The sequence below is a fragment of the Fusarium coffeatum genome, assembly GCF_003316985.1.
Source record: "Fusarium coffeatum strain FIESC_28 chromosome Unknown BRIP53273_contig_335, whole genome shotgun sequence".
Classification (NCBI taxonomy): domain Eukaryota; kingdom Fungi; phylum Ascomycota; class Sordariomycetes; order Hypocreales; family Nectriaceae; genus Fusarium; species Fusarium coffeatum.
In genome coordinates this window covers 1-11,921 of record NW_022158124.1, presented here as the reverse complement: position 1 = coordinate 11,921, position 11,921 = coordinate 1, and the positions used below count along the sequence as shown (strand labels likewise).

The 11,921-nt window shown below is 48.5% G+C and overlaps 6 protein-coding genes across 6 annotated transcripts; 2 read left to right on the top strand and 4 right to left on the bottom strand.

The window, feature by feature from the left end:
• Window positions 1–646: 646 nt before the first annotated feature.
• Window positions 647–1,060, top strand: FIESC28_10819 (uncharacterized protein; the record flags this gene model as incomplete). Its single annotated transcript, XM_031164949.1, has 1 exon — window positions 647–1,060. One exon carries the CDS (start codon window positions 647–649, stop codon window positions 1,058–1,060), a length of 414 nt encoding a protein of 137 aa, XP_031010997.1.
• Window positions 1,061–1,140: 80 nt separating this feature from the next.
• FIESC28_10818 (uncharacterized protein) lies at window positions 1,141–2,130 on the bottom strand (the record flags this gene model as incomplete). The annotated part of the gene is made up of 1 exon (XM_031164948.1): window positions 1,141–2,130. The coding sequence occupies one exon, from the start codon at window positions 2,128–2,130 to the stop codon at window positions 1,141–1,143; it is 990 nt and encodes a 329-aa protein (XP_031010996.1).
• Window positions 2,131–2,387: 257 nt separating this feature from the next.
• On the bottom strand, window positions 2,388–3,773 carry FIESC28_10817 (uncharacterized protein; the record flags this gene model as incomplete). Its single annotated transcript, XM_031164947.1, has 1 exon — window positions 2,388–3,773. The coding sequence occupies one exon, from the start codon at window positions 3,771–3,773 to the stop codon at window positions 2,388–2,390; it is 1,386 nt and encodes a 461-aa protein (XP_031010995.1).
• Window positions 3,774–5,070: 1,297 nt separating this feature from the next.
• Window positions 5,071–6,537, bottom strand: FIESC28_10816 (uncharacterized protein; the record flags this gene model as incomplete). Its single annotated transcript, XM_031164946.1, has 1 exon — window positions 5,071–6,537. The coding sequence occupies one exon, from the start codon at window positions 6,535–6,537 to the stop codon at window positions 5,071–5,073; it is 1,467 nt and encodes a 488-aa protein (XP_031010994.1).
• Window positions 6,538–7,237: 700 nt separating this feature from the next.
• FIESC28_10815 (uncharacterized protein) lies at window positions 7,238–8,721 on the bottom strand (the record flags this gene model as incomplete). Its single annotated transcript, XM_031164945.1, has 2 exons — window positions 7,238–8,322; window positions 8,370–8,721. 2 exons carry the CDS (start codon window positions 8,719–8,721, stop codon window positions 7,238–7,240), a joined length of 1,437 nt encoding a protein of 478 aa, XP_031010993.1.
• A 1,768-nt stretch (window positions 8,722–10,489) lies between these two features.
• On the top strand, window positions 10,490–11,687 carry FIESC28_10814 (uncharacterized protein; the record flags this gene model as incomplete). Its single annotated transcript, XM_031164944.1, has 2 exons — window positions 10,490–10,551; window positions 10,601–11,687. 2 exons carry the CDS (start codon window positions 10,490–10,492, stop codon window positions 11,685–11,687), a joined length of 1,149 nt encoding a protein of 382 aa, XP_031010992.1.
• Window positions 11,688–11,921: the final 234 nt, after the last annotated feature.

The window sequence follows — 11,921 nt, the reverse complement described above, 5'->3', positions numbered from 1 at the left end:
TTCACTGCAATTTTAACCCTCCCCCAGGCCTCCTCCGATTGCTTTGCACCCTAACCCCTGAAAGCTTGTAGCTGCAATACTCGCCCTATAAATACTTTGAAGAGGTTTACTTTTTATAGCAAAATAGCTTTTAAAAAGCATAAAAAGGTAAGAAGAAGCATCTATACTATATTATTTTTATATACTAGATACTTATAGATTTTCTTTTTTTTTTCTTTTACATCTGTGGTTATTCTGTAAGACTTTTTGAAGATCCCTGTAGGAAGATCAAGATGCAGACCTACAGAGCCTGGTTTTCCACTACTGCACTACAATCTACCTACATTATATCCTCCTACAGTAAACCCTTCTTGGCTAGACATTCTCAGAGTAGATCCGGGAATGGAAACGTGATCTGAGATAGAGAATGAAACCCTTGATCTGTTAGACAGTCTAGGTTGAGGTCATCCTGAGTTTCTGATTGGCTGCGTATTCCGTATACGAAATCCGCGAACTGTATGGATTATAATCCTAACTCGACTGCCACCATACAAATAATGATTCTCTCTTTAAGTAGTTCAAACATCCTGCTTTCCCAACTTAAGATGCCTCGTCTTTAGATCAAGCATACATCCCAGCGACCTACTCTCATAGAACTCAATTCACCATGTCCTCCAACAAAACATCCCAAGCTCTAAAAGCCGAAGTCTCAAAGCTCGCACGTCTCTCCAACGTCCAAGGTGGTCTTCCACCTCTCATGAGAGGTCTTCCTGTTATTACCTTGATGGCTGGTGAGGCGATATCGAAAGCGACGAATGGCCAGAATTTGATCGAAGAGCGGTTACTCGGGGCCGATGAAGCTGTTGTACTGCAAGCGCCATCTACTGCTACTATCACAACAGGTGTTGCGACAGGAGGTCTTAGTAGACCTGGTGTGAGCATGATGTGTCAGACCTGTGGCGTGAAGATGGACACAAATTATGAACTGCCTGTTTCAGGGAATTTGGGAGCGCAGGGTATTTTGACAGTTGGGACAAGAGCATGGAAAGACAAAACTAGTTCTACCGACACTGTCGTCTAGAGACTCTTGAGAATGAGACCATCATATGTAGTATACTTTACAAATATCACAAATAATCCACTCTAAATTACCCAATCCTTCTAATCTCCCCTCTTCAAAGTTGCCTCATCAACCAACCTCTTAAAAGCAGCCTCAACTTGCTTCCACATAGTATAATGCGTTTCCCCTTCAAATTCCATAAGCTCACTCCCTGGTACCTTCTCCGCCATGTACCGTATCATCTCAATGGGTGCATTCATGTCCTCAACACCATGCCACATCAGCACTTTCCCAAAACCAACATCCTCGAGCTTGAAACCCCAGTCAAGAGAGGACAGCAGCCTTGCTTCATGTACTGTCCCACCTGCGCCTTGGCGAAAGGGCTCATCGAGAAATATGTTTACCAAATCTTGTATTCTCTCTGCATGGGGCTTCTTGGAATCTTGTGTGGGAGGATGCTTAGCGTCTTCGGTCTCAAGCCACTTGCCTATCCTCTTGATAGCAGGACGTGTGAGGATGAGCCATCGGATAGAGCGATAGGCCGCATGCAAAGCACTACCAAGGAGATTGGGATAATTCACCGCAAAGAATCTCAACAGTCGACGTGATACATCGACATGTTGAATTCCAGCTTCCCAATGCGGTGCACTCGCAAACAAGCCCACGCTCGCAAGCTTACTCTTTGGTAAAGCATACGCACAAGCCAGAGCAAAGGGACCACCACCCGAAAGTCCACAAACTGAAAATCGGACAATGCCTTTTGCTTCCGCCAGTTCCATCACATCGCTAGGCCAATCGACAATACGATAGTCAGGGTTCGGTGTGGAGAGTCCGAACCCAGGCCTGTCAAGCGCAATGAGACGAACACCAACCCGTTGAGCTATGTCATCAACAGGCTGAGCTTCAAGACACGATGAAGGGAAGCCATGGAAATAAAAGATGGGATGGCCATTTGGTTTGCCATATTCTGCGAAGCCGAGTTGGCGACCGTCTGAAAGGGTATGGGTTTGATGGGTGAGGGCTGTTGTTATGAGGCGTCGTGATGAGGGGGTACGATTTCGCACAAGTGTCTGGGCGGAAGGTCTCAACATTGTATGAAAGGCAATTATCAAGGAGATGAAAGCATACGAGAATCTTGTAGTTATTTGCTGTTGGTGAGGGCTGTTTAAGTAAGACTTCGAAGGTCCATCCATGCTGACAGTCCGGGGGTGGGAACGCTGAATACGGAATACGAGACCAATCAGAAGCCTCGACTGTACTCAGCTTGGATAAGGCATCTAAGCATGACAGAGTAGAGTCGTTTCTCCTCCGATAAATTATCTCTTCACGTTACCGGTACTTTACCTCATCAAGTACTCTTGTTCTTAAAATAAGGCGACCAAAACACGCCCTTCTCATCCCACGTCTCCTTGACCCTCTTCACTCTCTCAAACACCTTCTCACTAAACATCTCTCCAATATCAGTCTCAAACCTCCAATTATTCGCAAAGCTTCTAGCCTCAACACCCTCATCCGCTTCTCTCAAGCCCGCTATAATCTTGTCTAAAGCTTGCATGAACGCTTTGTTCCCTTCTTCCGTCTTTGCGAGCACTGGCGCGAATGCGTTGAGTGGTCTGTCACGGGCTTCTACAGAGGAAGTGGTGAAGGTTTCGCTCTTGGCCGTGTTGAAGGCAGACATTATTAGCGGGGTTTGAGAAGCATCGGGATTGTCTTGTGTCGCTGTGCACCAAAGGTCAAAGCTGGTCTTGAGGACAGAGGATGTTGTCTTCGTGAGACGACATGAAGCAATTGCCTTGTGACCACCATGAGAATTATAAATCTCATTCTTAGCATTCAAGCTCTCAAAGGGCAAATACTCCGTCGCGCCCACAATAACCTTGTTGGCAATAGCCTTCTCAAACAGAGCAGCTGCATCTTTCTCGGCCTTGTCAGCTGGACCGAAGAATGTATACCCAAGGACGATGATGGGAGCGCCATGAGCGTTCCGTGCGAAAACCATACTCGCAAAACCCTCAGTAGAAGGATGTTGTAAATCGAGGAATGTCTTGATAGCGATGTCGATTTCCAAGGCGGGGAAGATGAATGTTCGGGTCCAGATCTTGTTGTTCTCCATGTTGAGTTTTGCGATGGGGAAGATGGAGACTGTCACTTCTGTTATGACACCTAGGCCATGGCCTGCGCCACAAAGGGTGTTGAATAGCTCTAACTCTTCGCCCTGTGAATCTGAACTGACATTGGTGATAATGCCGTCGGCAGTTATGATGCGAAATGAAACGACGTTGTCAACCATCCATCCGTGAAGACCGCTGAGGACACCATTTCCGCCACCAAGAATACATCCCACAAAGCCAACGGCGTCGGAGTTGGGAACAGGAGTGTAGTAGCCCTCCTCAGCCAGCGCCTTGATCACTTCGCCTGTAGTGACACCACCGCCTACTCGGACAGTTTCGTTGTCCTTGTTTAGTTCGATGGTCTTGAAGTTCTTCATATCCAAATACAACGTTGAAGCACCCACTGTGACAAACGTCCCATGGACACCGCCGGCAGCGAGGATAGTGATATCATTATCTTTTGCGATTTGAATAGCCGTCTGGATATCGGACTCTATTTTGGGAGTGATTGTGAGAGCCGGACTATCGATTTGTGTATCAGACCAGCGAGATAGTTTTACGGTGCCATCGTTTGGGATGGAGAAGTCGCATTCAAGCGCCTCGAGTCCAGAAATGGAAGACATGTTCACAGTTTATCACAAGATGGAAAGAAATAAATAGATTCACAAAAGTTCAATTGACAGGACTTGGCAGGAGCTCAGCTCCTAAATATCTACAGTAAAGTCCTAGTGAAGCCCTAGCGCTTACCAATCTGACGTGAGGCCATCACTACCACTTGATCCTTCTCGAAGGATCAACTCTTGTAGGATCAACTCTCCCACCTCCTAAACATCAATTCTAGCCCAACTCTCGGCAATACCCCGACAGCACAAACACCAAAGCGTCTTCACCTTAAACATGTCTACCCACCCACCCTTGTCATCGCCTACGACGGTAGGAACATCGATCCGCACAACACACTCCTCACAATAAGCAGGATAGGTATCCTTGGTAATCGCCCAGCAGATAGTGCACCAGTGCGGGCCGAGATGGACGGTTGTCTTGTTGCAATTGTTGCAATGTTCGACGAAAGTGTCTCGCTTACGATCAATGGTGTCCTGGTCTTTCTCGGCTGCTGTTAGTTTAAGGCACGGGAGGCACATGTTGCGAATGCTCGAGTAGGATTGCTTGCATTTGGGACAAGTCTTAGAGGGAGGTTGAAAAGCAGGTCCCATCTGGCCGCGGAGGTAGTTTTGGCGAATAAATGGGGAGTTGTGGTTAGTCTTGGGTCTTTCTGCTGGTTGACACATCTTACCTGGTGTGACGGGTTGTTTTGTTAAAGATTGGTTTGGTGGTGGAAGGTGGAAGGTTTGTTGGACGGTTCGTGAGAACAACTGCGAAGTAGTCAACGTCGTTGGAACAGTTCGAGATGGTGGGTTGGTAACGTGATTCAAGCCTGTAAATACGTATTGAAAAGTGAATGTTGAGATGTGATTGATGCCTAGATGTGCGAAGTGTTCTACTTATACATGTCACGCTCTGGCAGCGTTGTGGTCGCTGAACAAGACATTGTTCTCGGGTGAACAACACTCAGGACATGGACAACGACGCCGCTATGTTCACAGTCACAAATGACAGAGGAGGTCGTCTGTTCGTAAATCCAATTCTCAAGTGCGTTATGTATTCATCAAATGCTTTATCTCCAACCTCGTAAATCATCTCTCGTATTCTCATCACCAAATCGCTTCTCAAATTGCATCAAAATCTCCCCTTCATCGCTCTTACAATGCTGGTCCTTCCCATTGCTCACGACGCATCCTCACAAGCCAAGATTGCTTATGGGGAAACGAAACTTGCTTCTCACGCGAAAAGCCTGTGCGCTCAAGTCCTTGCAAGAATCTGCCCAATATTAGCTTCGAACACCGACATCAAAGGAAGAACTCACCTCGCATTGTCTACCCTCGGTTCAAGACACACACTCATTGTTCTGTAATCCGACGTCAAACACCAGTGAACAAGCCCGGTCAGCCAGATCGGAACACGTCCTCTTGCCCACTCTTCTCCAATGAACACATGGATGCCTCGATCCCAATCATCTGCATCGCTGCCAATATGTTTACCGAGAATATCCTCCTTTACCCAGTAGACTTCGAAGTATCCAAACGGCACACCATCCCAGAGTCCAATAACAGGGAAGCAGTTCGGTTGGTTGAGGGCGTTGGTGAGGAACTTGTCTTCGTACTCGCCCCAGAATTCGCTAACGCGAGGTTTCTTCATCCACATCTGCAGCAGAGACGTGTCGTTCATGCTGGACAGGTGAGACTGCTCTGGTGGCTGCGGTCCAACTGGGCCCAAGTAGGGTACCGGGTTTGGTGAGATGGACGCCACTCGGAACGAAAGGTACTGGTTAACACTCGGCACAAATCGAGTATAAAATACTTCTCCCATTCTTGGCGGCTTCGGTCGAATAGGATGTCGGATATTATTCGTAAAGATATACTGAAGAGGGGGAGGAGGGTAATAAGTCGGAAGGTGTGAGCTGGAAAAGAAAGGTCCAATAGGGAAACTTGGCGGTGTTGACATTGAAGTCGGCGTAGGTCCACCAGGAAGGTCATGATCAATGCGATTGAGTGATGAATGTGGTGAATGGCGCTGGAACGTCTTATGGAACGGCGATGACGGTTCCATCGGTAAAGGCGAGGTCGGTCGACTCCCAATTGGCGATCCAGGCATCGAATCATATGCTCCACCAGTTCTGTTCGGCTGAAGAGAAAACAAGAACAATCGTCCAGGAATTTGCCAAAACATCCTCTTTGACACAAACATATGCGACCAATCATCCCCATTATCATCCAAACTCGTTCCAACAGCGCTTCGGCCAGAGGTGATAAGTCCCATGCGCTCAAGCTTCGGAATAAGATTGCGCCCTCGCAGAACTCCATCCCTCTTGATATTAATCTTCCATTCACCCCTCGGCTTGCCGGCCTGTGGTGTCTTCTCCGCTGCTTGCGCAGACATCTGAGGTTCGGGCTCGGGTTGGTGAAAGTACCAGTACAGCGTAATCCACAGCATCATGGCGATTTGGCGTGTGGGACTCGCAGCGGGTTTGAACTCGGAGTTGGAAGGGTTCGCGATTGACGAGATGAAGAGGTTGTCGCCTTGTAGGGTCGGTTTCTTGAACGAGTGAATATGTCGCTTCGTGCCATCCAACGCGGCGCCATTTTCGCTTTCCTCAGCGCTATCATCGTCAGAAGCGCAATCCGTCTCTGTATTCAAAACAACAGTCCACCCAACGGGAAAAGCATTATGATGGGTATTAAGCTCATGGCTTTTGAAACCAAGACCTGCAAAAACAGGTGTAACAGTAAAGGTCTGACCGTCAGGCAGGCGAATAATTTGAGGCGCCATATTCGTACAGGCCCGTCGGTATCACTAGGTATCGTTTCGGTAGGTACTGTACAGTAGCTGCGGGGGGATCGGCTCTGGGTTATAAAGTAGCCTAGTACGAGGAGGGGAAAAGGCTGAGTGATTAAATTGAATTTAGCTTCTGGAATGCGCCGAAAGTCGTTCCAGAAGACTGCCTGTTTAGGTCACATGCTGACCTTTGTCGAGACGATCGTGACAAACGCAGATGTTGTGGTTGGATGCTGTGGTGGGGAGACTTTTTTATATCATGGAGCGAAGCTATAAGCGGCACTGTACTCCGCTTACATGACCCGGCTAAGCACAGTATGGATTAGTACGGCTGTGTTATGGTCATGGATATTTATGATACGTCATGATAACTCCATTCATCATATCATAACGTCAAGACTTGGCTTATCGCAGCTTTATCGCGCTTTTTGCAAGATGCCCTTTAGATCTGGGTGAAGCTATCATGAGTCTCAATTGATTCAGACCGATATCTTCTTCTCACAATTAAATGCATTATTTGTTGCCTATCGCTATGCGTCTCAAATGGTCAAAACAAAACATTTACAGAGAACACGCCATCAGCTCACCACACCACCATGACTGACGCCTCCAATAAAAGTCAAATATCAAGCCATTCGCCATGATCTGATGTTTAGTGTACAGACTCTCGCTCATTCCGATTCTTTGCAATCATTTACTGCTTCTTCTTGATCTCGGCAGATGTGTCGGAGCCTCCATCATCGTCCTTGTCCTGTGTCACCTTGGTGCCATCACGACCTTGCTTCTCCTCTTCAAGAACCTTCTTGACTTCCTCACCTCCCAGGTCCTTCTTCTCATCCCAATCAACATCATACTCGCTTGCGATGATCTTGATTTCGTGTCGCAATTGGTTGGCCTCGTGAACAAGCTGCTCCCATCTGTTCTGGTCGAATCCACGCTCTTGGTATAGTGCGGCTTGTCGCTTGGACACCGTCACCTTCATGGCGGCCTTGTAGCTGAGATCACGGCTGATGTACAAGAACCACAGGTAAGCACCCATAACGGTTGTCAGACCAGCGAGATATGTGACGGGCTCTACCAAATCCCATCCCCATTGAGTGTGGAATGTAACGTAGTAAACAACTCCCCACCATCCGGCTAGAGCAGCGAAACCTCCCTGTGCGAGACGGTGTGCTCCCTTGTGAGCTAGGGCGTCGCATTCGTTCTTGACCTTGGACATGCCTTCGATGTCGCGTGACATGCGTCGCAGGCTCATGCGCATGTAGTAAGTACGGTCTCTGAAGCTGGGCACAGCGACTCGAAGTTCGTTATCATAGCCTTCAATGTTGATCGCAAACTCGCGTCCACGAGCAGCATCTCTGATAAAGTCTCCGATCTCGGTACTGCCGCTCCATCGCACCCAATTGGCCTCTTTATTAGAAGGGCCTTCGTGGCCGAGTCCAGAGTATGATGCGACATTGGAGCTGGCGCTGGCGCTGCTGCTCTTCTTCTTGCTATCCTTCTTCCCGGTCTGCTCTTCTTGGTCGGCTTCGGCTCGGAAGACAATGTCGGGGAGCTTCTCGCGGCCCTTGTAATGAACGGGTGGAATCTCAGCTTGGATCAATCGCTCGAGGTACGAAAGTGGTTGATGGGGGTGGACAAGAAGAGCCAATGGCTCGACAGTTTCACTCGTGTCGTCGACTTCCTCTTTCACTGGTCTATTGACGTGCTCTTGTTCGGGGTGGAAGGGCATCGGTAGGATGAGCTTCAGCAGGCGAGTCGGCGTTGTCAAGAGACGTCCTGTGGTCATTAGCCAATGTTCGCACGGACTTTGGAAGCTTTCTTACCCTTCTTCATTTGATCTTTATCAGGAACATCTTTCTCGCCATTTGGCTCTGCTCCAGAGTCGGCTCTATGCCATGGTCGATCATTCTCTAACGTTTGAGCGCTAGCACCTGACGTAACCTTCTTCATATCTCTTTTGCGAGCCTTTTCGCTCAAATCATCCCTTCTTTTAGCCTCCTCTTGAATCTCAGCAGCTTCTTGTTTGAAACATCTTGAAGTCGTAAAAGCGCGTCCAAAAGGTGTCGGCGCGGCGTTACATCGGTACACAGCTGGTATTTGGTGTTTGGCAAATGCTTGCGATATCTGCGATGTCCGTAGACCTGGCGACAAAGCGCGCCTCAAAGCGGAATTCATTATGGGTACAGCCTTGTTTTTTGGTTCGTAACCTTGGAAGGGGAGACGGTCGATTTAAGAAATATCGGGTTGAGGTAGTAGCGGATAGGTAAAGGTGGATGTAAGCTTCGGGGCCAAGGCGGGAAGACTCATGCACAGGGGGAAGAGCGACGCAACCAAGGAGAGGGAAGGAAGATGAAGCAACAACAATAACGTGGAAATAAAGCCGGGAAATGCATTACCTGGCCAAGCCTCACTTGCCTTGGATAGATAATCTTGGATAGCCGTCACCACTATCTCATCCAGCTATTGGCGTCCACAAGCTTGGAATTTGTGACGTCAACAATCCAGCCTAGCTCTGTCTGTCCCTGGGGCCACTCATGCCCACCTCATCTGATTGGTCCACTCGTACGTCTACCCGTTTATCGCACCGCCACTGTCACACTTGAACTTCAGCCAAGATGCATTGAGGCCTGTTTCGTCTGGGGTTTTTGGATGCACGATCTGATTACCCCGGAGGTTTGTTTCCTTTTTGAATGAAGCCCACTATGCACTGCCACGTGCACTTGTCTCGTCCTACCATCGATAGTCTGTTGTGTATGGGCCGATCATGGCGAGTAATGCAGGCGTTGAATCAAGGTTTGGATAGACATTGAGGCTTGAGCTGAGACAAGTTGTCAACAGGAACTAAGTTGCTTGACAGAGTTAGAAGAGTCCAGATGGGCTGTGAATTTGATGCTGGCTGTTCACGATGTGTTGCTCAGGCTTTGTCCCCGAGTAAAGTCCGTCGACAAACGGAAGAACCCCATTTTTAAAAGCTTCATGAAAAATATGATAGTCACCAGAAAGTCATCGAGATTCTGTTAGTCCAGGCTTATCATCATTGTATCGCAATACAGATCACTAACATTTTGGTGTCTCTAACTCTAACTGGAAATGAGCTTACCCTACAGCCTCAAGACAGCTTTAACGGCTCAATGGTTTAGGCATCCAGTCATAGCAGATCCAGCAGATAGATAGAAGAGCAGTCCTGGTTCCCGAAATCATCTATATCGGTACTTTTACAACTATGAGAGGTGATAACTCGAAAGAAACACATACTGTTCTGTATCGTGTCTTTCCCCCGACGCAGCTTGTGAACAGGGATGCATTCGGATCAATTGAGATAAAATCCGAAGATCAACTTTATCTGACAAGTACTTGTCTGTACCTTGCCTGCTCCTGCGGCCTGTAAAGGCCAAGAGAAGAATACAGCGAACACCTTGGCAAAAATGCACCGAAGTCGTATTCGCATCTCAAGTTCGGTGGCTTCTCCCCAGGCTTTGATTTTGCTAGTGAGCCGCTACGCCCAAGCAATTTCGCCTACTAAATTGTCAAAAAAAGTGTTGAGCACCCAAACTCCAAATACTCACAGAATGTGTCAGTATCATGAATGTAAGAAGAGAATATTCAAGCTGAAGAGGACTTACATGATCCATCATGTAACATACGGCCCGGCCATTAAAGCCCATTAAAGCTCATCCAATGTTTAAACCCCAAGCTCCAACCGCATTGGCCAATCCCCCAAGATGAACCGCACTTTGGTGGTGAGGGGCTCCATTCAGGGGTCCTCTTTAGACCCCGCACTAGACCTCTTGAGGCCATAATCTCAGAGTAGCCCGCCCGCGGTTCATCTCCAACTCTTTCCGCTACAACAAGTCGGTGAAGTCTGCTTTATCTTTTTTGTTAGACCATTCTTCTGTTTCAATTCAGTATCTAATTTGCTTCAACTCCCATCACATCCTTCACAATGGCCGACACAAAGATCTACCGCGCCAGCACCACTGCGCCCGTCAACATCGCTGTTGTCAAGTAAACATCTCCTATTCGCAATAAAAGACCTTCAACTGATACATGACAGATACTGGGGCAAGCGCGACGCGAAGCTTAACCTCCCTACCAACAGCTCCCTCTCCGTCACCCTCTCGCAAGACGATCTTCGAACCCTCACAACCGCCTCATGCTCGAGCACCTTTACCGATGGCGACAGCCTCACCCTCAACGGCGAAGCCTCCGACATCTCTGGCGCCCGAACCCAGGCTTGCTTCCGTGAGCTTCGATCCCGCCGTGCCGCCCTCGAGGAGGCCGACTCTTCGCTCCCCAAGCTTTCCAGCTTCCCCCTGAAGATCGTCTCCGAGAACAACTTCCCCACCGCCGCTGGCCTTGCTTCCTCCGCCGCTGGTTTTGCCGCGCTTGTCCAGGCCATTGCTCTTCTCTACGAGCTTCCCGACTCGCCCTCTGAGCTTTCTCTCATTGCCCGACAAGGTTCTGGATCTGCTTGCCGAAGTCTGTTCGGCGGCTACGTCGCTTGGAGAATGGGTGAGAAGGAGGACGGTAGCGATTCCAAGGCTGACCTCGTCGCTCCCGCTTCACACTGGCCTGACATGCGAGCTCTGATTCTTGTTGTCAGCGCCGCTAAGAAGGGTGTTTCTTCTACCTCTGGTATGCAGCAGACCGTTGCCACCTCTGGTCTCTTTAAGGAGAGAATAACAAATGTTGTTCCCACCAACATGGCCCTCATGGAGGAGGCCATCAAGAACAAGGACTTCCCCAAGTTTGCCGAGGTCACCATGCGCGAGTCCAACTCTTTCCACGCTACTTGCGCCGATACCTACCCTCCCATCTTCTACATGAACGACATCTCGCGCGCTGCCATCCGTGCTGTTGAGTACATCAACGAGAAGGTCGGCCGAACTGTTGCCGCCTACACTTTCGATGCTGGCCCCAACTGTGTCATTTACTACGAGGAGAAGGATGCCGATATTGTCGTCGGTGCTTTCTACCAGGCTCTTCAGGGTGTCGGTGGTTTCAAGGAGGGTGCTGCCAGCGCTCGATCCAGCATTGTCTTTGACCGATCTCTTGCTACTACCCTGAAGGATGGTGTTAGCCGAGTTATTTCTACCGGAGTTGGAGAGGGTCCCGTCAAGACTGACGAGTTCCTTGCTTAGAAGTTGAGACTTTTGACAACAAGTTTGATGGGATAAAAGAATTCATATAATAGTAAATAGCAGTTTCATATCAAACAAAGAAGAAAAATAAGTAAACCAGTTGGTATAAATACAGTGCTTTCATTTCTCCCGCTTCTCCCTCCTATTCCGTACATCGCGACATTGCCCCCTCTTAGTCTATTCCACCATACGGCCTCACTCTGTTTAAGTTTTTTTCAAAGGTCAGTTATCAAG